At 38.0% G+C, this 22,719-nt stretch overlaps 1 protein-coding gene across 5 annotated transcripts in view; it reads left to right on the top strand.

The window, feature by feature from the left end:
* MCTP2 (multiple C2 and transmembrane domain containing 2) overlaps positions 1-22,719 on the top strand; it is a gene marked incomplete at its 3' end in the record, with an annotated part of 246,209 nt that overhangs the window by 190,049 nt on the left and 33,441 nt on the right. For all 5 annotated transcript variants that reach the window (XM_081228579.1, XM_081228580.1, XM_081228577.1 and 2 more), the window contains 2 exons: positions 17,580-17,702; positions 20,664-20,705. In XM_081228579.1, the coding sequence (XP_081084705.1) occupies positions 17,580-17,702; positions 20,664-20,705 (165 nt within the window). The remainder of the gene's footprint in view (positions 1-17,579; positions 17,703-20,663; positions 20,706-22,719) is intronic.

The following is a 22,719-nucleotide window of genomic DNA, read 5'->3' as shown; positions in this document are numbered from 1 at the left end:
ACTGAGATATAAAGTCACTCAAATTGCTTTTTCTTCGCAGTTGAATTGTCTTTTCTCTCTAGCTGCTTGTGAATGTTTCTATTTTTTTCCCAAGTATTCTTCAGTTCTACCATGACATTTTTAGGCCTAAATTCTTCTTTATTTATCCTGATATGGGTTTTTTGGATCTTCCTATATGGTATATTTCAACAGTTCTGGAAAATCCTCAGGCATTGTATCTTCATATATTGCTTCCCGGTTCTCTCATTAACCCTTTGCCCCCGCAACACCCATCAGACGTATGTCAGACCTTCTTGTTTCTATCTTCCATGTCTTTTAACCTCTTACATATCTGTATCTTTGTTTCTCTCATCTACATTCTGAAGAACTTCTTTGGAATTATTTCTCAGTTCACTAATTTTCTCTTCAGCTGTTTATAATTTGTTAATTAACATAGCCATTGCATTTAAATTTTATCCTCTCCACTTTATATTGTTCCTCACCAGTAATCCAGCTCAGATTCCATGGTCCATTTTAAAAATAGTTTCATTTCCTTCTCTACCTTCATTATACTTGATTAGCAACCTCAGGTAAGCATGGCTAGAGAAAAACATACAGTGCCTCCTGACAGTTATATTACATTTCTATGAGCCATTCTCTTTTCCTCTCTTCTAGACTATTTTATAACTTCTCTTCTGTCCTCAAACTCTAATACCTTCTCCCTGTCCTCACTCAGATCATGACCATGGTTGACACAAGTACCCATCTACTGCTATCTTGCCCTCACCATACCTACCTATCCCCCTACCAATATCTATGCCTGTCTCCTCTGCTTTCCCTCCTCTAACTGTGAATCACTGAATTGTTGCTTCTGAAGACCAACCCTCCATCTGTGCACTGGCTCCTACTCCTACCCACTGTTTCAAAAATATTGTTCCAATTCTTTCTTCTGTCTCCTACATCATCATTTTTTTCTCCCTCTCTCTCCTGTATTGTTGCTACATCCCCTTCCAGCTTCCACCCTGTTTCTCTGCTCTTCTTTACATCAAACTGTTTCATAGAGTTATCTCTACTCACTGTCTATAGTTTTGCTGTTCTCTCTTAAACTCACTGTTATCTGATTTTTGTCTTATCACTCCAGTCAGCTGCTCATTTCAAATCACCAATGACCAATTTTCAGTGACCATCTTATTTAGAAATGTATTGTTGCCCTCCTCTTTGTTTATCTTGTTTTCTAGGACAGCACACAATCTCCCAGTGTATCTCTTTTGCTCTGACTGCTCCTCAGTCTCCTTTTCTGGTTCCTTTTAATCTTCTCCAACCCATAAATTTGCACTTTTCTAGGGATCACTACACTTGTAGGCCATTTCTCTACTGTTATTTCCTTGTTAAAATTATCCAGTCTGATACCTTTAAATACCATCTGGATGCTGATAATATGCAAATCTGTGCCTCTAGCCCTAGCCTCTTTTCTGAACTCCAAACCTTCTATCCATTGCCTACTCTGTTTCTCTGCAGGGATATCTAATAGGTGCTTCAGACTCTCCTTCTCCAAACCTATTCTTTCTACAGACTTTTGTCTCCATTAATGAACCAATCCAGTCTTCCAGTTTTTCAAGCCCCACAGCTTGGTATCATCCTTGATGATTCCATTTTTATCATCTCATTCAAATTGTCTACAAATCCTCTTGGTCTACTTTCTAAATAGAGTTACATGACCACTTTTCACTAATTGCACTGCCATCACCATGGTTCTAAACTACAATTAACTTTAACCTGGATCATTGCAATAGCTTTCTAAATGAAACCTATGCTTTTACCTTGCCTCTTTATGGTATGTTCTTGTGATGTACCAGAGTGATCTCTCTTTAATAGGAGTCAGATCATGTCCGACTTCTGCTCACCATCCTCTGACAACTCAACAACTCCCTTATAATAAATGCCAAAGAACTTAGAGCCATGGTTTAGGCCCTTTAGGACTGGCTCCTGTTCCTTTCTCACTTCTTACCTTTCTAATCCTCTTGCTCACTCTGTATCAGCCAAGGGGGTTCTTACTATTCCTTGAAAGTACTAGGCATACTCCCATTTCCGGACCTTTGGATTTGCTGTTCTTCTGACCAGAAACACTATTCACCTAGATTTGCACACTTCTCCAAGGGCTTTGCCCACATATTGCCCTTCTCTAACCACTCTACTTATAATTGCAGTCCCAGCCCCATCGTCTGGTGTTCCCTTTCTTACATTCCTGTTGTGTTTTTCGTCACCCTCCTCATAGCCATTCTTACCATCTGATGATGTAGAATATATAGTTTACTTATGTATCAATCTCATCCCTAATCCCCAAATATAATGTAAGCTCTATGAAGGCTGTTTTGTTTGTTGGTTGGTTGCTTGGTTTTGTTCACTGTTGTGTCTAAATCAGTGTGGTTCATAGTAGGTGTTCAATAAATGCTAGGACAATCATTTTATGCATGAAGTAAAGCAGCGACAAAAAGATGGGGTTAGTGCATTAGTGCTCAGGGTCGGGGTGAGGGGTGTCACACTACAAAGTGAGGAACTGTTCAAGCAATAGCTTCCTAAATGAGAGAAGGGTGTGTTCAGAAGCAAAATCCTGGACACCATTTCATCTCTTGGGGTCTGCAAATAGTGCAACATGACTAGGAATCTAGGATGTGTGGTGGGTGTTGGCTTATGAAATAGTCAAATGTAAGTCAGTTCAAGGAAGGTCTTAGATGTTAAACTATGAGGTCTAAATGTCATAAGGTAGGCCAGGAAGCAATAGAAAATATTCAGATGAAAGGACATGACATGACCTGTAGGTGGGTTTTTTTTTGGTTTTCTATTATTTTACTTTATTATGGTGGTACATAAGGCATTTTGTTTTTCTCTTTTAATGACAATAAATCCAGGTATACTTTATTGAGAAGGGGACACTTACTGATTTGTTGTCATAGAAATGAACTTGTATGTGGTCAAATTAAAAACAAATTGTTGCATTGTTTTCTCTTTGTTTAACCCTTGAGTTTTTTGGATCAGAACTAGCATAGTTTGTTTCACAGTACTCAATACCTTTATTCTAAAATAATCATGTGTGTGTGAATCTCCCCCCAATCTGGGCCTGACACATACAGGATGGTTGTTCATAAAGACTGATTATTTCAAGAGACACTGTTCTCAAATGTCTAGATTTAATCTTTAGTGTAACAAAAGAACCGATTTTCACAATATTCTGAAAGGTGTGTGTGTGCTTCTCTTTCTCATTTTCTTTGTCATAGGGGCCACACCAGTGGTTTTCACAGAAAGTTAGGCCCCTCTTCAGTATTTTCCAAACGAAACATCTTCCAACCCCTTGAATATTCATTCAAAGTCACTGGGCTTTAAAGCAGCAGTGCCTTAACCAAACTAAATCAACTAGCCCTTCCTTTGTGCGTCTTGAGATGCTGTTTCTCCATACAATTTTAACCCAGGAGTCTAGTAAGGAAGGTAGATGTTTGGTTAATTTTCGTCTGTTTTTCTTCTAAAATAATCAGTTCCACTTTTATAATAATTTTATCTTAAGCCTTAATTGACTTTATGAGGTAAATCTTGACTTCTTTATTCTATTCCTTAAAATTCAGCATTTACTTAGGGATATAGGAATGGGTAACTTAAAACAGAGAGTAGATTTTCCAATAGCTGAAACTTGATATAGAAGTTTCTCAAAGATTTTCTACCACAAGTGAACATTTAATTTTGTTATTACATGCTTAATGTTTATATGCTATCTTAAGTTATATCATTCTACTACAAAGTAGAGTAGCAATTTGAGATCACCTAGTTAATCTGACCAATGTTGGGTCGAAGTTATACTCTGAATAATGATCATATTGAGTGGCTCCCCAAATTTCTGTGGCATCCTTAGCTATTTATGAGAACAAACATAAAATAATCCATGATTTTGTATGAATACCCCTACCATAATATATATATATATATATGTGTGTGTGTGTATATAAATATATATATATATATATATATATATATTTAAATGAGGATCTTGATTCCATTGTTCAATTTCTTTTAAACATTATGAACAATGTGTAGGTCACAAATGGCAAATGCTAATCTATATAATCACACTTTGTATGTTTGTTTCATTTGTTTTAACAAATACAATGTTTCTGAGTTATTCAGAGACTTGATTTCATTTAATTGAGCTATTTCCTAGTCTTAAATCTACTCTCAAGGGACAGAAGGACAAATTTTAAGATAATCTTAAATGAGTAAATCCTGAAGTATTTGGGAAAATAGCCATGCTATTGTATTTGGTATTCCAAGTTAACTACTTTATAGTGAGGCATCCTCTTGGATGGATAGAAGATATTTAATAATTGGTTGGTCAGTTTTATCAACCACTTCATAATGAAACCTGAGAAAAATGTACCCTGATTTGTTCTTTAAAACTCTTTGTGACATAAGATAATATATTTCTCAGCCCTACCTAAAGAAACAATACCTAGAGGATTCATTCAAGAGATATGTTCGTCTATGGCAATGCTGACTAAGTTCCTCAATCACAGCTACCTTGGAACTGCTGACTCCCTAAGACAGTATTTCTGTTTTTAGGTTTTCCCCCAGGAAAATGCAAGTGTCTTTATGAATCATTTTTCCTCATGATTTGGCATGCTTATATTCTTCATATAGACTTGGCATGCTTATATTCTTCATATCTATAGATATGCTTATATTCTTCATATCTAATTTCATAAAAATTATGGCAAACTCATTTTGGGGTAGAAAGTGAAGAAATATTTGTAAGCTGAAGATTTGAGGTAATTTCTTAAAGTTACGTTTTTGGGGAAGGTTCAGATGGAGTCACTATTGCGTCTGCATCATGGAACATAGGGAAACCTGCGTGGTGGGGTGAGAAGCTTCCTTGGTGTCAGAGAAATCAAGCAGGCTTCACTGATTCTGACATTTTATAGTTGGTTATGTTTTAATTCTGAGTAGTTGTTCCCTTGAATGGATATATTATATTCACTTGTTGGTGGACATTTGGGCTGTTGCCAGTTTTGTTGTTTTTATTTGGAATGAAGCTGCTATGTTCTGAACATTTGTGCGCAAGTCTCTGGGTCATATGTTAAATATCTAGGAGTAGGAGGGCTTGAATTACAGAAGTGTATGCTCAACTTTTTGAAAAACTGCCATGTGGTTTCCCAAATCAGTTATCATTCTGTATTCCTACCAGGAGTGTATAAGACCTCCAGTTGTTCCACATTGTCAACACTTTATATCTTGTCAGGTTTTTTTTTTTTTAATTTTAGCCTTTCTAATATGTGCTATTTCATAGGAGTTATTTGCATTTTCCTGATGGTTAATCAAGTTGGATGTCTTTCTACGTGCTTTTAGATATTCATATAGATTTGTGTGTGTGAAGAGTCTGATCAAATATTTCACCAATCTTTATTGAGTTGTCTTCTTACTAAGTTGTAAGAATTCTTTATATATTCCAGATACATGTTCTCTTTCAGTATATGTATAGAAAATGTTTTCTCCCATTTTGTGACTTTTCTTTTCATTTCTTAATTGTGTCTTCCAAAGAGCAAAGGAAGAATAATTTCAATGAAGTTTCCTTTTTCTTTTATTTACGTTATTTTGTTGTGCTTTTTTGTCCTAAGAAATCTTTGGCCTACCCTCCCCTATGCCAAAGGTTTTCTCATATGTGCATTCTAGAAGTGTTGAAATTTTAGTATTTACTTTTAGATATTATGATTTATTTAATTTCTATATATGGTAAGTGGTAAGGATTAGTGACTTTTTTTTTCCCCACACATATATCCAGTTGTTTCAGAGCCATTTGTTGAAAAGACTCTCATTTCTCCCACTGAATTACCTTGGCAACTTTCTTAGAGATCAGTTAATTACATATATGTGGATTCTATTTTCTGTTCCATTACTATAGCTTTATAGTAAACTAAATTAAGTAGTATAAGCTTTATTTTTTAAAATTGCTTTGACTATTCTATGTTATTTACATTTCAATATAATATTCAGAATCAGCTTGTCAATTTCTACAAAATTGGGATTGCTTTCATCTGTGGATCAATTTGTGAAGAACTGCCATCTTAACAATATTGAGTCTTATAATCCATGAACTAGTGGCATTTCTGTCCACTTCTTTCTGTATTCTGTAATGTTCCTCAGTAATATTTTATAATTTCCAGTGAAGAGATGTTGCTCACGTTTTGTGAATTTTATTCCCATGTATTTTATGGGCTTTGGTTCTACTATAAATGGAAAATCTTAAATTTTATTTTCCAGATTTTTGCTGCTAGTTTTAAAAATATAATTGATTTTTAAAAGTAACTTTATACCCTGTCACTGCTGGATTTGTTATTTCTAGGATTTGGTTTATAGATTCCTTAGGATTTTCTATGTAAAAAGTCAGGTCATCAATAAAAAGAGACAGTTTTGCTTTCCTTCTTTCTGATACTATTTCATTTATTTTCCTTCATTGCAATGATTACGACATTCAGTCCAATACTGAATAGGAGTAGTGAGAGCAGACATCCCTACCTTGTTTCTAATTTTAGAAGGAAATCATGCAGTTTTCTCCATCATAGAATCATTTTGTCTGTTCTAGAACTTCATCTAAATGGCATACAGTATGTGCTCTTTTTTGTATAAGGCTTCTTTCTCTCATTGTGTTTTTGAGATTTATTCATGGGGTTGCATGCCTAAGTAGTTTCCTTCTTAGCAAGTGTTGATTTTTTTAAAAGCAACTTCTCAAAGCATAATTTACATATAACAAACTATAGCCAAATATGATCAAATATGATAAATGTAAGATTTTTGTAAGTGTCCTTTATCAGATTGAGGAAATTCCTTCTATTCATTGTTTATTAATAGTGTTGAATTTTTTGTCGATATTTTTTTCCACATCTATTGAAATAATCAAGTGTTTTTTTCTCCTTTCTGTCAGTGTGGTGAATTACATTGTTTTTTAATGTGAAACTAATCTTACATTCTTGGAACTTATTCTACTTGGTCACACTGTAGTATATATTTTTCATATATTTCTTGATTTGGTTCGCTATTATTTTCTTAAGGATTTTTGCATCTTTGTTCCTGTTGAATATTTGCCTGTAATTTATTTTGTTGTAATGGCTTTGTCAGGTTTTGGTATCAGGGTAACACTGGCTTCATAAAATTGGTTGTGAAGTGTTCCCTCCAACATGATGTTCTTTTTTCTTTGAATGTTTGATAGAATTCAACAGTAAAAACATTTGAACCTGAATTTATCTTGGTGGGGACATTTGTTCAATTTTGTTAAGTTGCATTTTTCAATAAATTTTTCCTTTGTTTAAGTGGTCAAAGTTTTTGCCATAGAGTTATTCATTTTATTCTCATCTCTACCTTTTATGCTTGCAATGTTTATTCTATTAACTTTCAATGTAGTTATTGATATGTTGAATTTAGGTTAACATTTTATTAGTTTTATATTTGTCTACTATGTTTCTTATTCCTAGTTCCCTTTTCTTACCTTTTAGAATTCCATTTTAATTCATCTGTTGACTTTTTATCTATTCTTCTCTGCTTGTTCTTTAGTGATTGCTCTAGGGATTAATCCTGTTAGACTCAAATTGCACATTTGGTCACACCTGCTGTGGGTGGCAGCTTTGATCCCAATTCAGACACTGCTTTGAGTCTGCCCCATGTGTGTGGTACAGACCATAGCAGAGTTCACATACAGAATTTGGGATTTTCTTTTGCTCACTCTCTCCTTCCATGTGTTTGTACACTCTCTGGTGGCCCTAATTGTCACTGACCCTTTTGCCTATATCCTTCGTTCAGAAAGATGGCAAATTTTTCTCTTGAGTACCAACTGGTACCATCTCTGTGTCTGCAGCTGCTCTTGAGTCAAAGGTGCAAGAAACGTTAAAGTGACTCCATGCAGATCTGAGTTCTTTTCCCAAGGTTTCAACTCCCCTGCAAAATTAAATAACTTTGTTTCAGACTCTCAGATAATTAGTCTCCCCTCTCTGCCAAGGTTTTCTATTTGTTTTTGCTAGAAGTTGTTGCTAGGAAATTAATCCTTTATTACAGAAGTAGGAATTAGGCATTGATTTTTAAAATGTTTCTGAAGGTACTAGTCTCTCACTCTAAAAGAGTTTCAGGCCCTTTGAATGTGATATTTAAATGTGGCTCTTTTTTTTTTTTTTTTTTTGTAAAACACGCTGGGCTTACTTACCTATACCTGGTGGAGGCAAATATTATGGCAAATGAGGTGTTTGTCTAACACAGCTGTCCCTCTAGTATTGGTTGATGTACAAGTAATTTTGTTGAAGACATTTTATAAATAGTTGATGATGAAAATAAATCAAAAATATGTTGTTTCCTATTTTTTCTCAATAGTTTTAGGTCAGCCTCTTTTTACTTGAAATTATATTTAGAAATTTAAAAGAACAGTAAAACCCCACTTATCCAGTAGATACACATTAAGAAATAGTAATCCTTTAGAACACAGTTAAAACCTCTAATCCTAAAAGAACTTTAAGAACAGGGAAAGGGAAATAAGTAACAATAAGGAAAATCACTAGTTTTACATAGTAGAGAAGTTGCTGTACTGTTTTCTCTACTTTTCTCTATGTTGTTCATAATAAAACAAAACAAGACAAAAAAGTAAAAGAAAAAGAAAGCTTTGAAAAGCTAGGAAATTATAGGAAAATATATATATTATGAAATAATAAATAAAAGAAAGTTGATAAAGCACACCAAATTAATAGACTGGAAGACATCAACAGTGTAATAATTTGCATTGAATCAAAAAGTATTTCAGAAATTCTGTACTTATTAAAAAATGTATAGAGGTTTAGCACTAAAACAAAATATAATGTATAGACTGGGAGGCTAAAGAAAAATGTCATGATTTGCAGTTTATATGATTTTCCAAACCACATCTCCAAAATGATACATTTGCAATCTCATAACAAGCAATAAGAGGGCTCAGAAATAATGGGAACAACATATAAATCAATGTTCCTATACCTAGAAGTAACCAACTAAAGTATATGTATTTGAAAATGACCCCATTTGTAATAGTATCAAAAGTGTTGAGTTACTTACAAAAAATAACAAAACATACGCAAAATCATTATGGTGAAAGTAAAAAAGATATTTTGAGATACATAAAAGAAGTCCTGAGTATATGGAGAAATAAGCAGTCCTTATAATTCAGAAGGTCAATGTCAGGATTTCAGCTCTCTCTGAATTGACATATACATGAAAGGCTATCTCAATAAAAATTTCACCAGTAATTTTATAGAATGTTGCAAATTGATTTTTAAATACATGTGGAAGGATAAAGGGCAAAGGACGATCCGAGATAATTTTGAAAGTGAAGTAATTGGGACTTACCCACTCAGATATCATCTGGTTACTAAACTGCTGTTTAACAACATGGTCTTGGTGAAAGAACAATAATATATCAGTGGAAGGGATGAGAGGGTCCATAAACAACCAACACAGTCATGTGGGAAGCTGATGTGTGACAGAGGTGGGCATGTAGATCAGTGAGCAAAGTATGGATCCCTTCAGTAATCTAATTCTGAAAGTTGACTCTATTCAATATTTTGTAATAACCAATAAGGGAAAAGAATCTGAAAAAAAGATATATATGTGTGTATAACTGAATCACTTTGCTGTACACCTGAAACTAATACAACGTTGTAAATCAACTATACTTCAATTTAAAAAATGAAATAAAAATAAAAGTTGGCTATCTGTGAGGATGGAGTTCAAATCGGATGCTTGTTTCCAACGATAAACCTAAAAGCATTTGAGACAAAATAAGGAATACGCACATGCACACATACACCCACACACACAATTATCTATTGGAAGAAAACACAAGGCAATTGCTTTATCACCTCAGGGTAGCATATGATTTCTTAAGTAGAACATTGAATATTAAATGGAAGAAATGCTAAAGTCAAAGATTAATATGTTTGACTATGTTAAAAAACAAGCCACTGTTTCAACCTAAGTTTTCATTGATAAGAGAGTATAATGGAAAAATTGCAGAACATTCATTGGAATGGGGAACTATAGATCAGGTAAAATGAATATACATGATTTATACATAACACCATCAATAGATCTATAAAACATAGTATTGAACAAAAAAATTCCAGAATGATCTCAACATTTTGATACTGTTTATGTTTTTTCTAATATAAACCTTATGTCTCTTCAAGTGTCAAAGATTCACACTGATAATCATCTTCTTGTGGCCATGTAGCCTCAAAATGGGAAGATTTTAAGATTTTTATGGATAAACAACAAGGTCCTACTGTATAGCACAGGGAACTATATTCAGCATTCTGTGACAAACCATAATGGAAAAGAATATGAAAAAGAATATATACATATATATATAAATATATATAACTGAGTCACTTTGCTGTACAGCAGAAATTAACACAACATTGTAAATCAAGTATACTTCAATAAAATTTTAAAAAATTGTTTTAAAGAGACTTCAGAAAACTGAAGGTTTTTTTTTTAATTACATTTTTTTTTGCTTTATAACAAATTTAATCAGTTATACATGAGTTCCCATATCCCCTCCCTTTTGCGTCTCCCTCCCACCCTCCCTATCCCACCCCTCCAGGCGGTCACAAAGCACCGAGCTGATCTCCCTGTGCTATGCAGCTGCTTCCCACTAGCTATCTACCTTACATTTGGTAGTGTATATATGTCCATGCCACTCTTTCACTTTGTCACAGCTTACCCTTCCCCCTCCCCATATCCTCAAGTCCATTCTCTAGTAGGTCTGTGTCTTTATTCCTGTCTTACCCCTATGTTCTTCATGACATTTTTTTTCGTAAATTCCATATATATGTGTCAGCATACAGTATTTGTCTTTCGCTTTCTGACTTACTTCACTCTGTATGACAGACTCTAGGTCCATCCACCTCATTACAAATAGCTCAATTTCATTTCTTTTTATGGCTGAGTAATATTCCATTGTATATATGTGCCACATCTTCTTTACCCATTCATCTGATGATGGACACTTAGGTTGTTTCCATCTCCGGACTATTGTAAATAGGGCTGCTATGAACATTTTGGTAAATGTCTCTTTTTGAATTATGGTTTTCTCAGGGTATATGCCCAGTAGTGGGATTGCTGGGTCATATGGTAGTTCTATTTGTAGTTTTTTAAGGAACCTCCATACCGTTCTCCATAGTGGCTGTACCAATTCACATTCCCACCAGCAGTGCAAGAGTGTTCCCTTTTTTCCACACCCTCTCCAGCATTTATTGTTTCTAGATTTTTTGATGCTGGCCATTCTGACTGGTGTGAGATGATATCTCATTGTAGTTTTGATTTGCATTTCTCTAATGAGTAAAGATGTTGAGCATCCTTTCATGTGTTTGTTGGCAGTCTGTATATCTTCTGTGGAGAAATGTCTATTTAGGTCTTCTGCCCATTTTTGGATTGGGTTGTTTGTTTTTTTGTTATTGAGCTGCCTGAGCTGCTTATAAATTGTGGAGATTAATCCTTTGTCAGTTGCTTCATTTGCAAATATTTTCTCCCATTCTGAGGCTTGTCTTTTGGTCTTGTTTATGGTTTCCTTTGCTGTGCAAAAGCTTTTAAGTTTCATTAGGTCCCATGTGTTTATTTTTGTCTTTATTTACATTTCTCTAGGAGGTGGGTCAAAAAGGATCTTGCTGTGATTTATGTCATAGAGTGTTCTGCCTATGTTTTCCTCTAAGAGTTTGATAGTGTCTGGCCTTACATTTAGGTCTTTAATCCATTTTCAGCTTATTTTTGTGTATGGTGTTAGGGAGTGATCTAATCTCATACTTTTACATGTCCCTGTCCAGTATTCCCAGCACCACTTATTGAAGAGACTGTCCTTTCTCCACTGTACATTCCTGCCTCCTTTATCAAAGATAAGGTGACCATATGTCCGTGGGTTTATCTCTGGGCTTTCTATCCTGTTCCATTTATCTATCTTTCTGTTTTTGTGCCAGTACCATACTGTCTTGATTACTGTAGCTTTGTAGTATAGTCTGAAGTCAGGGAGCCTGATTCCTCCAGCTCCATTTTTCGTTCTCAAGATTGCTTTGGCTATTCGGGGTCTTTTGTGTTTCCATACAAATTGTGAAATTTTTTGTTCTCTTTCTGTGAAAAATGCCAGTGGTAGTTTGATAGGGATTGCATTGAATCTGTAGATTGCTTTGGGTAGTAGAGTCATTTTCACAATGTTGATTCTTCCAATCCAAGAACATGGTACATCTCTCCATCTATTTGTATCATCTTTAATTTCTTTCATCAGTGTCTTATAATTTTCTGCATACAGGTCTTTTGTCTCCTTAGGTAGGTTTATTCCTAGATGTTTTATTCTTTTTGTTGCAATGGTAAATGGGAGTGTTTCCTTGATTCCACTTTCAGATTTTTCATCATTAGTATATAGGAATGCCAGAGATTTCTGTGCATTAATTTTGTATCCTGCAACTTTACCAAATTCACTGATTAGCTCTAGTAGTTTTCTGGTAGCATCTTTAGGATTCTCTATGTATAGTATCATGTCATCTGCAAACAGTGACAGCTTTACTTCTTTTCCGATTTGGATTCCTTTTATTTCCTTTTCTTCTCTGATTGCTGTGGCAAAAACTTCCAAAACTAGGTTGAATAAGAGTGGTGAGAGTGGGCAACCTTGTCTTGTTCCTGATCTTAGTGGAAATGGTTTCAGTTTTTCACCATTGAGGATGATGCTGGCTGTGGGTTTGTCATATATGGCCTTTATGATGTTGAGGAAAGTTCCCTCTATGCCTACTTTCTGCAGGGTTTTTATCATAAATGGGTGTTGAATTTTGTCGAAAGCTTTCTCTGCATCTATTGAGATGATCATATGGTTTTTCTCCTTCAGTTTGTTAATATGGTGTATCACGTTGATTGATTTGCATATATTGAAGAATCCTTGCATTCCTGGAATAAACCCCACTTGATCATGGTGTATGATCCTTTTAATGTGCTGTTGGATTCTGTTTGCTTGTATTTTGTTGAGGATTTTTGCATCTATGTTCATCAGTGATATTGGCCTGTAGTTTTCTTTCTTTGTGACATCTTTGTCTGGTTTTGGTATCAAGGTGATGGTGGCCTCGTAGAATGAGTTTGGGAGTGTTCCTCCCTCTGCTATATTTTGGAAGAGTTTGAGAAGGATAGGTGTTAGCTCTTCTCTAAATGATTGATAGAATTCGCCTGTGAAGCCATCTGGTCCTGGGCTTTTGTTTGTTGGAAGATTTTTTATCACAGTTTCAATTTCATTGCTTGTGACTGGTCTGTTCATATTATCTATTTCTTCCTGGTTCAGTCTCAGAAGGTTGTGCATTTCTAAGAATTTGTCCATTTCTTCCAGATTGTCCATTTTATTGGCATAGAGTTGCTTATAGTAATCTCTCATGATATTCTGTATTTCTGCAGTGTCAGTTGTTACTTCTCCTTTTTCATTTCTAATTCTATTGATTTGAGTCTTCTCCCTTCTTTTCTTGATGAGTCTGGCTAATGGTTTATCAATTTTGTTTATCTTCTCAAAGAACCAGCTTTTAGTTTTATTGATCTTTGCTATCGTTTCCTTCCTTTCTTTTTCATTTATTTCTGATCTGATTTTTATGATTTCTTTCCTTCTGCTAACTTTGGGATGTTTTTGTTCTTCTTTCTCTAATTGCTTTAGGTGCAAGGTTAGGTTGTTTATTCGAGATGTTTCCTGTTTCTTAAGGTGGGATTGTATTGCTATAAACTTCCCTCTTAGAACTGCTTTTGCTGCATCCCATAGGTTTTGGGTCGTCGTGTCTCCATTGTCATTTGTTTCTAGGTATTTTGTAATTTCCTCTTTGATTTCTTCAGTGATCACTTCATTATTAAGTAGTGTATTGTTTAGCCTCCATGTGTTTGTATTTTTTACAGCTCTTTTCCTGTAACTGATATCTAGTCTCATAGCATTGTGGTCGGAAAAGATACTTGATACAATTTCAATTTTCTTAAGTTTACCAAGGCTTGATTTGTGACCCAAGATATGATCTATCCTGGAGAATGTTCCATGAGCACTTGAGAAAAATGTGTATTCTGTTGTTTTTGGATGGAATGTCCTATAAATATCAATTAAGTCCATCTTGTTTAATGTATCATTTAAAGCTTGTGTTTCCTTATTTATTTTCATTTTGGATGATCTGTCCATTGGTGAAAGTGGGGTGTTAAAGTCCCCTACTATGATTGTGTTACTGTCGATTTCTCCTTTTATGGCTGTTAGTATTTGCCTTATGTATTGAGGTGCTCCTATGTTGGGTGCATAAATATTTACAATTGTTATATCTTCTTCTTGGATCGATCCCTTGATCATTATGTAGTGTCCTTCTTTGTCTCTTCTAATAGTCTTTATTTTAAAGTCTATTTTGTCTGATATGAAAATTGCTACTCCAGCTTTCTTTTGATTTCCATTTGCATGGAATATCTTTTTCCATCCCCTTACTTTCAGTCTGTATGTGTCTCTAGGTCTGCAGTGGGTCTCTTGTAGACAGCACATATACGGGTCTTGTTTTTGTATCCATTCAGCCAATCTGTGTCTTTAGGTGGGAGCATTTAATCCATTTACATTTAAGGTAATTATTGATATGTATGTTCCTATTCCCATTTTCTCAATTGTTTTGTGTTTGTTATTGTAGGTCTTTTCCTTCTGTTGTGTTTCTTGCCTAGAGAAGTTCCTTTAGTATTTGTTGGAAAGCTGGTTTGGTGGTGCTGAACTCTCTCAGCTTTTGCTTGTCTGTAAACGTTTTAATTTCTCCATCAAATCTGAATGAGATCCTTGCTGTGTAGAGTAATCTTGGTTGCAGGTTTTTCTCCTTCATCACTTTAATTATGTCCTGCCACTCCCTTCTGGCTTGTAGAGTTTCTGCTGAAAGATCAGCTGTTATCCTGATGGGGATTCCCTTGTGTGTTATTTGTTGTTTTTTCCTTGCTGCTTTTAATATGATTTCTTTGTGTTTAATTTTTTACAGTTTGATTAATATGTGTCTTGGCGTATTTCTCCTTGGATTTATTCTGTATGGGACTCTCTGTGCCTCCTGGACTTGATTAACTATTTCCTTTCCCATATTAGGGAAGTTTTCAACTATAATCTCTTCAAATATTTTCTCAGTCCCTTTCTTTTTCTCTTCTTCTTCTGGAACCCCTATAATTCGAATGTTGGTGCGTTTAATGTTGTCCCAGAGGTCTCTGAGACTGTCCTCTGTTCTTTTCATTCTTTTTTCTTTATTTTGCTCTGCAGCAGTTATTTCCACTATTTTATCTTCCACCTCACTTATCCGTTCTTCTGCCTCAGTTATTCTGCTATTGATCCCATCTAGAGTATTTTTTATTTCATGTATTGTGTTTTTAATCGATGCTTGATTCATCTTTAGTTCTTCTAGGTCCTTGTTAACTGTTTCTTGCATTTTGTCTATTCTATTTCCAAGATTTTGGATCTTGGAAATAGAATCTTGGATCATCTTTACCATCATTATTCTGAATTCTTTTTCAGGTAGACTGCCTATTACCTCTTCATTTGTTAGGTCTGGTGGGTTTTTATCTTCCTCCTTTTCCTGCTGTGTGTTTTTCTGTCTTCTCATTTTGCTTATGTTACTGTGTTTGGGGTCTCCTTTTTGCAGGCTGCAGGTTCGTAGTTCCCGTTGTTTTTGGTGTCTGTCCCCAGTGGCTAAGGTTGGTTTAGTGGGTTGTATAGGCTTCCTGGTGGAGGGGACTAGTGCCTGTGTTCTGGTGGATGAGGCTGGATCTTGTCTTTCTGGTGGGCAGGTCCACGTCTGGTGGTGTGTTTTGGGGTGTCTGCGGACTTTTTATGATTTTACGCCACCTCTCTGCTAATGGGTGGCATTGTGTTCCTGTCTTGCTAGTTGTTTGGCATAGGGTGTCCAGCACTGTAGCTTGCTGGTCGTTGAGTGAAGCTGGGTGCTGGTGTTGAGATGGAGATCTCTGGAAGATTTTCACCGTTTGATATTATGTGGAGCTGGGAGGTCTCTTGTGGACCAGTGTCCTGAAGTTGGCTCTCCCACCTCAGAGGCACAGCACTGACTCCTGGCTCCTCAATTTGGGATGATGTGTTGTCTATTCATGTATTCCACAGATGCAGGGTCCATCAAGTTGATTGTGGAGCTTTAATCCGCTGCTTCTGAGGCTGCTGGGAGAGGTTTCCCTCTCTCTTCTTTGTTCTCACAGCTCCTGGGTCTCAGCTTTGGATTTGGCCCCGCCTCTGCGTGTAGGTCGCCGGAGGGCGTCTGTTCTTCGCTCAGTCAGGACAGGGTTAAAGGAGCAGCCTCTTTGGTGACTCTGGCTCACTCAGGCCGGGCGGGAGGGAGGGGCACGGAGTGCGGGGCGAGCCTGCATCGGCAGAGGCCGGCGTGACGTTGCACCAGCCCGAGGCGCGCCGTGCATTCTCCCAGGGAAGCCGCCCCTGGATCCCGGGACCCCGGCAGTGGCGGGCTGCACAGGCTCCCGGAAGGGCGGTGTGGACAGTGACCTGCAGTCGCACACAGGCTTCTTGGCGGCGGCAGCAGCAGCCCCAGCGTCCCACGCCCGTCTCTGGGCTCTGCGCTTTCAGCTGCGACTCGCGCCCGTCTGTGGAGCCCCTTTAAACAGCGCTCTTAATCCCCTCTCCTCGCGCGCCAGGAAACCAAGAGGGAAGAAAAAGTCTCTTGCCTCTTCGGCAGCTCCAGAGTTTTCCCGGACTCCCTCCCGGCTAGCTGTGGCACATTAGCCCCCTTCAGGCTGAGTTCTCGCCGCCAGCCCCAGTCCTCTCCCTGCGCTCTGACCGAAGCCCGAGCCTCAGCTTCCAGCGCCGCCCGCCCCGGCGGGCGAGCAGACAAGCCTCTCGGGCGGGTGAGTGCCGCTCGGCACCGCTCCTCTGTGCGGGAATCTCTCCGCTTTGCCCTACCCAGGTATGTGGGGAGTTTCTTGCCTTTTGGGAGGTCTGGGGTCTTCTGCCAGCGTTCAGTAGGTGTTCTGTAGGAGTTGTTCCACGTGTAGCTGTATTTGTGGTGTATCCGTGGGGAGGAAGGTGATCTCCGCCGAAAACTGAAGGTTTTATCCAAGATATTTGAATTTTTCAGCATTGGCAGCCTCTTTGAAAAGTAATCATTCTTTCTAGTTCAGATACACCTCAGTGTTGGCAAAATTTGGCCTGTGGCCAGCCTCTTCATGACTTTTGGATTTTCCACACTACTTCTCCTAAATTCTGGTACATTGAATCCAGCAGCAAAAAACTCTGAATAAGGTTGATAGGGTAATGAGTTTTCCAAATATGGGAACTCTGTTCCAGAGTGTGACAGGCCAACTCATTTCTCTGTCTTCCTTATTCTGCTACCAGTTCTAAAGCTGTGTTAGTCATCATGTGTGTATCTTTGTGTGTGTGTGTGTGTGTGTGTTTGTGTGTGTGTGTTTTAACCTATTTGGAACTATATAGAGAGTCCTGGGTTTAATCTCCTTAAGTCAATGAATAGGAATTGAAGATTGCTCCCATACTGTTGTTTCAAGTAGTCATTTGGTCTGTGTCTTCCAATCAGGTGTTCTTAGTCACTGTCTGGAATTTTGAACTGTACATGATCCCACTGGCATTATCGCTCCTCTTTGTCTACAATTTCATCGGACCTACGAGGGGGAAGGTTGGCAGCATCCAGGACAGCCAGGTGAGCAAAGATTCCAATAATTCTGACATTTAACTAAAGAAAAAATGTGTTAGCAGTAAACCACCACCACCAAATCATGACCTGAGTCCACTGCATTTGAGGAGCAACACTGCACATGTATTCATGTTACAGGGAAGATATTTATCATGTGTAATCTGGAGTCTTCTTCCTAGAGCATCTTGTGTTCCTGAGTCTTGGCCTGCCTTCTTAGCCTGAGTGAGCCATCTGGTTCTTGGTCAGCATTTCCATGCGGGTAGCACATGTCTTCATGCCCATCTGGTTCTCCATAAGGTTCCTGGGAATGAGATTCTCAATCACTAGAGAAAAGCCTTTGGTGGCTCCTTGAGCCCCTTCAGGGCACACACAACTGAAAAGCTGCCTCAGGCCTCTCCATATAATTATCCTGTGCAATATTCTCCTCTAGTCTGAAGCCTCAGGGGATGCTCTGAGGCTTGCCAACTCCCAGGGAAATCAGAGAGTGCGTGGGCATGGGCCCCTCTGTTCTTGAGTGCCCAAGTTTTTCCTGCAATTCTCAAACTCACCGTGGTGTTAAAGGAAGCACAGGCAAGGCCTCTTCTCAAAGACATCGCCCAGCATTTACTTTTCTTAATTTTTCTCCAGCTCTCCCTCCTCTTCCCCTCTAATCCTAGCCCATAGAATCTTTTTCTGCTCTGGGTTAGAAGGAACTTGTATTTATAGACTTGCTTTATGATGTAATCTTGGCATCCCGGATTCAAGAACCAAGTTTTTAAAACAAAAATCAAAGGTCTTGAGACTTGATAACATCCTTTAGAAAAATCACCTGCACATTAGGTTTTCTAAGACTCAAAAGCTGACCATCTTCACCTATTTTTCCTTATAAATGTTCTGATTATTTAAAAAAAATCATCTCTGAGATAATGGATATTTAAGGAATGTTTCTGGTTTCATTTGGGATGGGGGAAATGAGTGTTATGGCAAGGAGTAAAACCTCAGATGAATTCCAAATTCTTTTCTGTTTGGTTTTTGATTGTGTAGTGCAGTAAGCATGTGCATGTATCAATAAATGAGGGGCCTGAAGATGCTAGAACCAAGTAACAAATAAATAGCTTTAAAGTACAGGTTTATGTAAGGACTAAGTTTCACAGAGGTACAGATGAGGGAAATTTTTACAGAGAAGCATCTGTTGTAAAAGTGCTGGCAACTAACATTTTTACAGTTTTAATCAGATTTTATTTTCCCAGGTATATATATGATGTATATGTTTATAGCATGTGTATATATATGTGTATGTGTACATGTGTATTTGTAGGCAGGTATATATATGTATATATCTGTGTGTATGTAAATATGGGTACATAAGTGTACTTGTGTGTGTATGCATATAAATGTGTATGTGCGTGTATGAAACCTTTTTAATTTACTAAACATTTTCTAATTTATTACCTAATTTAATCTTGGTAACATAACCATGAAGGAGTCAAGAACTACTGTTTTCATTTCATGCTTCATAAAGCTAACGTTCAGAGTGGCAAAGTGATTTGCTCAAAGTCACACAGCAAAACAGTGCTGGAACAGTGTCTCCAGCTGAAGACTTGGTCTCAAGATGAAGACTTCTGACTCCTAATTACATTACAGAGTTTTTTCCTCTCATAACATGTTTCATTGTATTCATTTTCATCCATGTGCTTTTATGAAACATGCTTGTTGCCATCATTGAATAGGTTAGTTCTCCAGCATCAGTAAGTATCCCACAGACTGCTAGGTGGAGCTCCTAGGAATTCTGGGAGGTAATACAGTACCAGCCCTGAAGAAATTGCTCAATGTTTTATGGAGGATAGCAGAGTACTGTCTGGATACTTCAGAGTTACTCCCTTATACAAGCATGATATTGACCATTCTTTTTTCTATTGGAACAATGGCATCTAATTAGCATGCCTGACCTTTGCAAGGTTAAGCAGCAAGGTAAGTGTTCAAATGGAAAATAGTCCTTGGTTTTCTGATACCCAGCATTCTTTTTTTTTTTTTTTTTTTTTTGCGGTACACGGGCCTCTCAGTGTTGTGGCCTCTCCCGTTGAGGAGCACAGGCTCCGGACACACAGGCTCAGCATCCATGGCCCACGAGCCCAGCTGCTCCGTGGCATGCAGGATCCTCCCAGACCGGGGCACGAACCTGTATCCCCTGCATTGGCAGGCCGACTCTCAACCACTGCGCCACTAGGGAAGCTCCCCCCCGCCAGCATTCTTTTGAAGCTACCAAATCATTGGATTGTGTACCAATACGTGTTAGCTTTTAAATGTAGCAGTGATGTGATTCAAGTGTACCTGTTAACTAGCCAAGATCTCTAAATGAATCTGAACAAGGCTCTGTGCAGCACAGCTGGTGCTGGGGCCCCTGAACTAAAGGCAGTCCCCCCTTTAGTCCAGATCTGAGCCTTGAGTTTCCTTCCCTCACCTGTCCTCCACCCACCCCGAAGCCCAAGGAAAACAAGAATGCCATATAGAAACCTGTAGCTTATTCTTGAGATTGATTACATTCAGACTAATGCATTTAATACTGTCTAATGTTTCGGTAATGGCCCCAGAGGAAAAGTGCAGTCATTCTAACAATGAGCCCTGCACAGACGGAGTATGGTGTTCTCAGCCTTAACACAGCAGCTGCTTCATTTGTCAGACTCAGAACAAAACTGTTTACAGATAGTACAACTCCGCAATGCATTTTTAAAGCTGGCTGCCTTCAAAGGGCACTCCCCTAATAGCTTTATTTATACTTAACAGTTTTATGTAGATTATGCATATTGTTTACAACCTTGGCAAGGCATCCCTTAACTTTAAAAATGTCCTTTTTAAAGAAGTTACAGTGTATTTTAAAAAGACTAGTGTTACAACGATATAGGAAAACTTTAAGCATGAGTATGCATTTCATTCGTAGTCGGTAATTTCAGTTGATGTTTTATTACAAATTATGGATTTTCCTTACAGGAGAGCACGGATGTAGATGAGGAGGAGGATGAAGATGACAAGGTGGGTGTGCTCAAGAAAGGACACAAAGGGGGAACATGACTGCTTTCAGTGTTCTAGCCGGTTGAGTCAAACTATATATATATATATAGATAGATAGATAGATAGATAGATAGATAGATTTTTTTACTACTATAGGGTAACCAGTATAGTGATATTCTCATAATGTATAAAGGGTATATCCCTTTTTAAGATTTTTAAAATGAGGATGAAAAGGGGCGAAATATAAGGAATAACTGAAATGTTATAGAAGCATCCCTCTAGGAGGCCTGTCATTTGAGGCAAAGATTAGCCTTCCCCTTGGTGGATGAAAGGTAGATGAAAGGTAGCCCAGGAAGTCAAAAGTAAATCAAGTGCAATTGCTGTTCCTTTAGGCTCATGTCTGCACTCTGCAGGGTGGTCACCTGCTTCAGAACCTGTCACTTGCCCAGCTGTTGCTGGCAACGTTTTCAGCTCTACGTCTGTGTACATCTGTCCTTTCTCTCCTCCTGGGAGAATCTCTCAAATCTGCTGCTTTTTGTTGTCATTACACTTTCAGACAAACCTTCTGGAATAAAATGAAAAAAAAAAAAAAGTGAAATACCAAATGAGATGCTACTAGCTTCACGGCCGCCCAGTCCCCTAGAGCCTATGGGTCTGCAGGGCTAGGGTGATAGTGTGTAGAAGGCTGACAGGAGAGGAAAGGGGCGAACGGGGGAAACTTAAGAGTTAAGTATCCAATTTAAAATGTCCAGAAAATAGAAGCGAATTTAAAAACACTAGCTCCATGACACAGACAGCCTTAAAATTAATTGAGCGAGCCAGATGGTTTTGCCCATTTGAAGGATGCTGGGCAGATTACAACGTAAATCTTATTTGTTGTGCTAAAATGATCATTAATAGCAAAGTAATAAAGTATAATTTTTAAAAGGCAATTGACCCTTTTTAGAATGAAGGTCCCATGATGCAACTTTCTTCTTCTTTTTTTTAAAAATTAATTAATTAATTTATTTATTGGCTGCTTTGGGTCTTCGTTGCTGCGCGCGGGCTTTCTCTAGTTGCAGCGAGCAGGGGCTACTCTTTGTTGCAGAGCACGGGCTCTAGGCTCACGGGCTTCAGTAGTTTTGGCTCGCGGGCTCTAGAGCACAGGCTCTGTAGTTGTGGTGCACCGGCTTCATTGCTCCATGGCATGTGGGATCTTCCTGGACCAGGGATTGAACCCGTATCCCCTGCACTGGCAGGCGGATTCTTAACCACTGCACCACCAGGGAAGTCCTGCAACTTTCTTCTTGATGAATTGACGTGAGTGGCTTCTGAGTGATGTAACTCCTTGAACATTAAAAATAGTCATAGCTAAGCTTATGTGCGTGAGGGGGTGTTTAACCAAAGGAAACACAGGTATTAATGAAATTATTTTAAACCTACATTAGGCATAATTATCAATTTTATTAACCAAAGTTTGGAAGTGAGGAAGATTTCTTTCTCTTGGACCAAGTCTGTGTAAATGAGCCACCCCGTGGAAGGAGGATGTCATCCACCCTTGAGAGATAATTGTGACCATGGGGCTTTGCACCATCTGATAAAGGAGACATCTAACAAGAAGGCAATGGATGAAAAAGTGGTGTCGATGAACTGTCAGGCAACAGATTGAGCCATGAAAGTCTAGACCAGTGTTTTTCACCATCTAACCTTGCATTGTGGTGCTTCAAAGGCTTTCTGGGGGCCTGGGGAGGTAGAGCCATTTGGGCTGTGCATCAAGTTTTTCTGGGCAAGGATAACTAAGTTGGAACTACAGCATCTACATGCATGAGCCTGGGAGCTCTTGCGTTCATCCAAGCACAGCCCTCCACGCAACAGATGCGGCAGCCCATCCCACACTGAGGACGTTGGCTCTGGGGTTCTCCATGTCTCCTCCAGGGCAATTCCATTCTTGAGATACTTTGATTGTAGTATGTTTGTAGGGACTTTAATAGCCCCACATGGCCATGTTTGTTTTGCTTCCTCAATTTCATACTTCTGTGGAAACTTCTAGAGGAAT

This window comes from Mesoplodon bidens (genome assembly GCF_964165515.1).
Source record: "Mesoplodon bidens genome assembly, chromosome: 3".
NCBI classification, from domain to species: Eukaryota; Metazoa; Chordata; class Mammalia; order Artiodactyla; family Ziphiidae; genus Mesoplodon; species Mesoplodon bidens.
The sequence above is the reverse complement of the archived record's forward strand: the minus strand, read 5'-3'. Positions and strand labels throughout refer to the sequence as shown.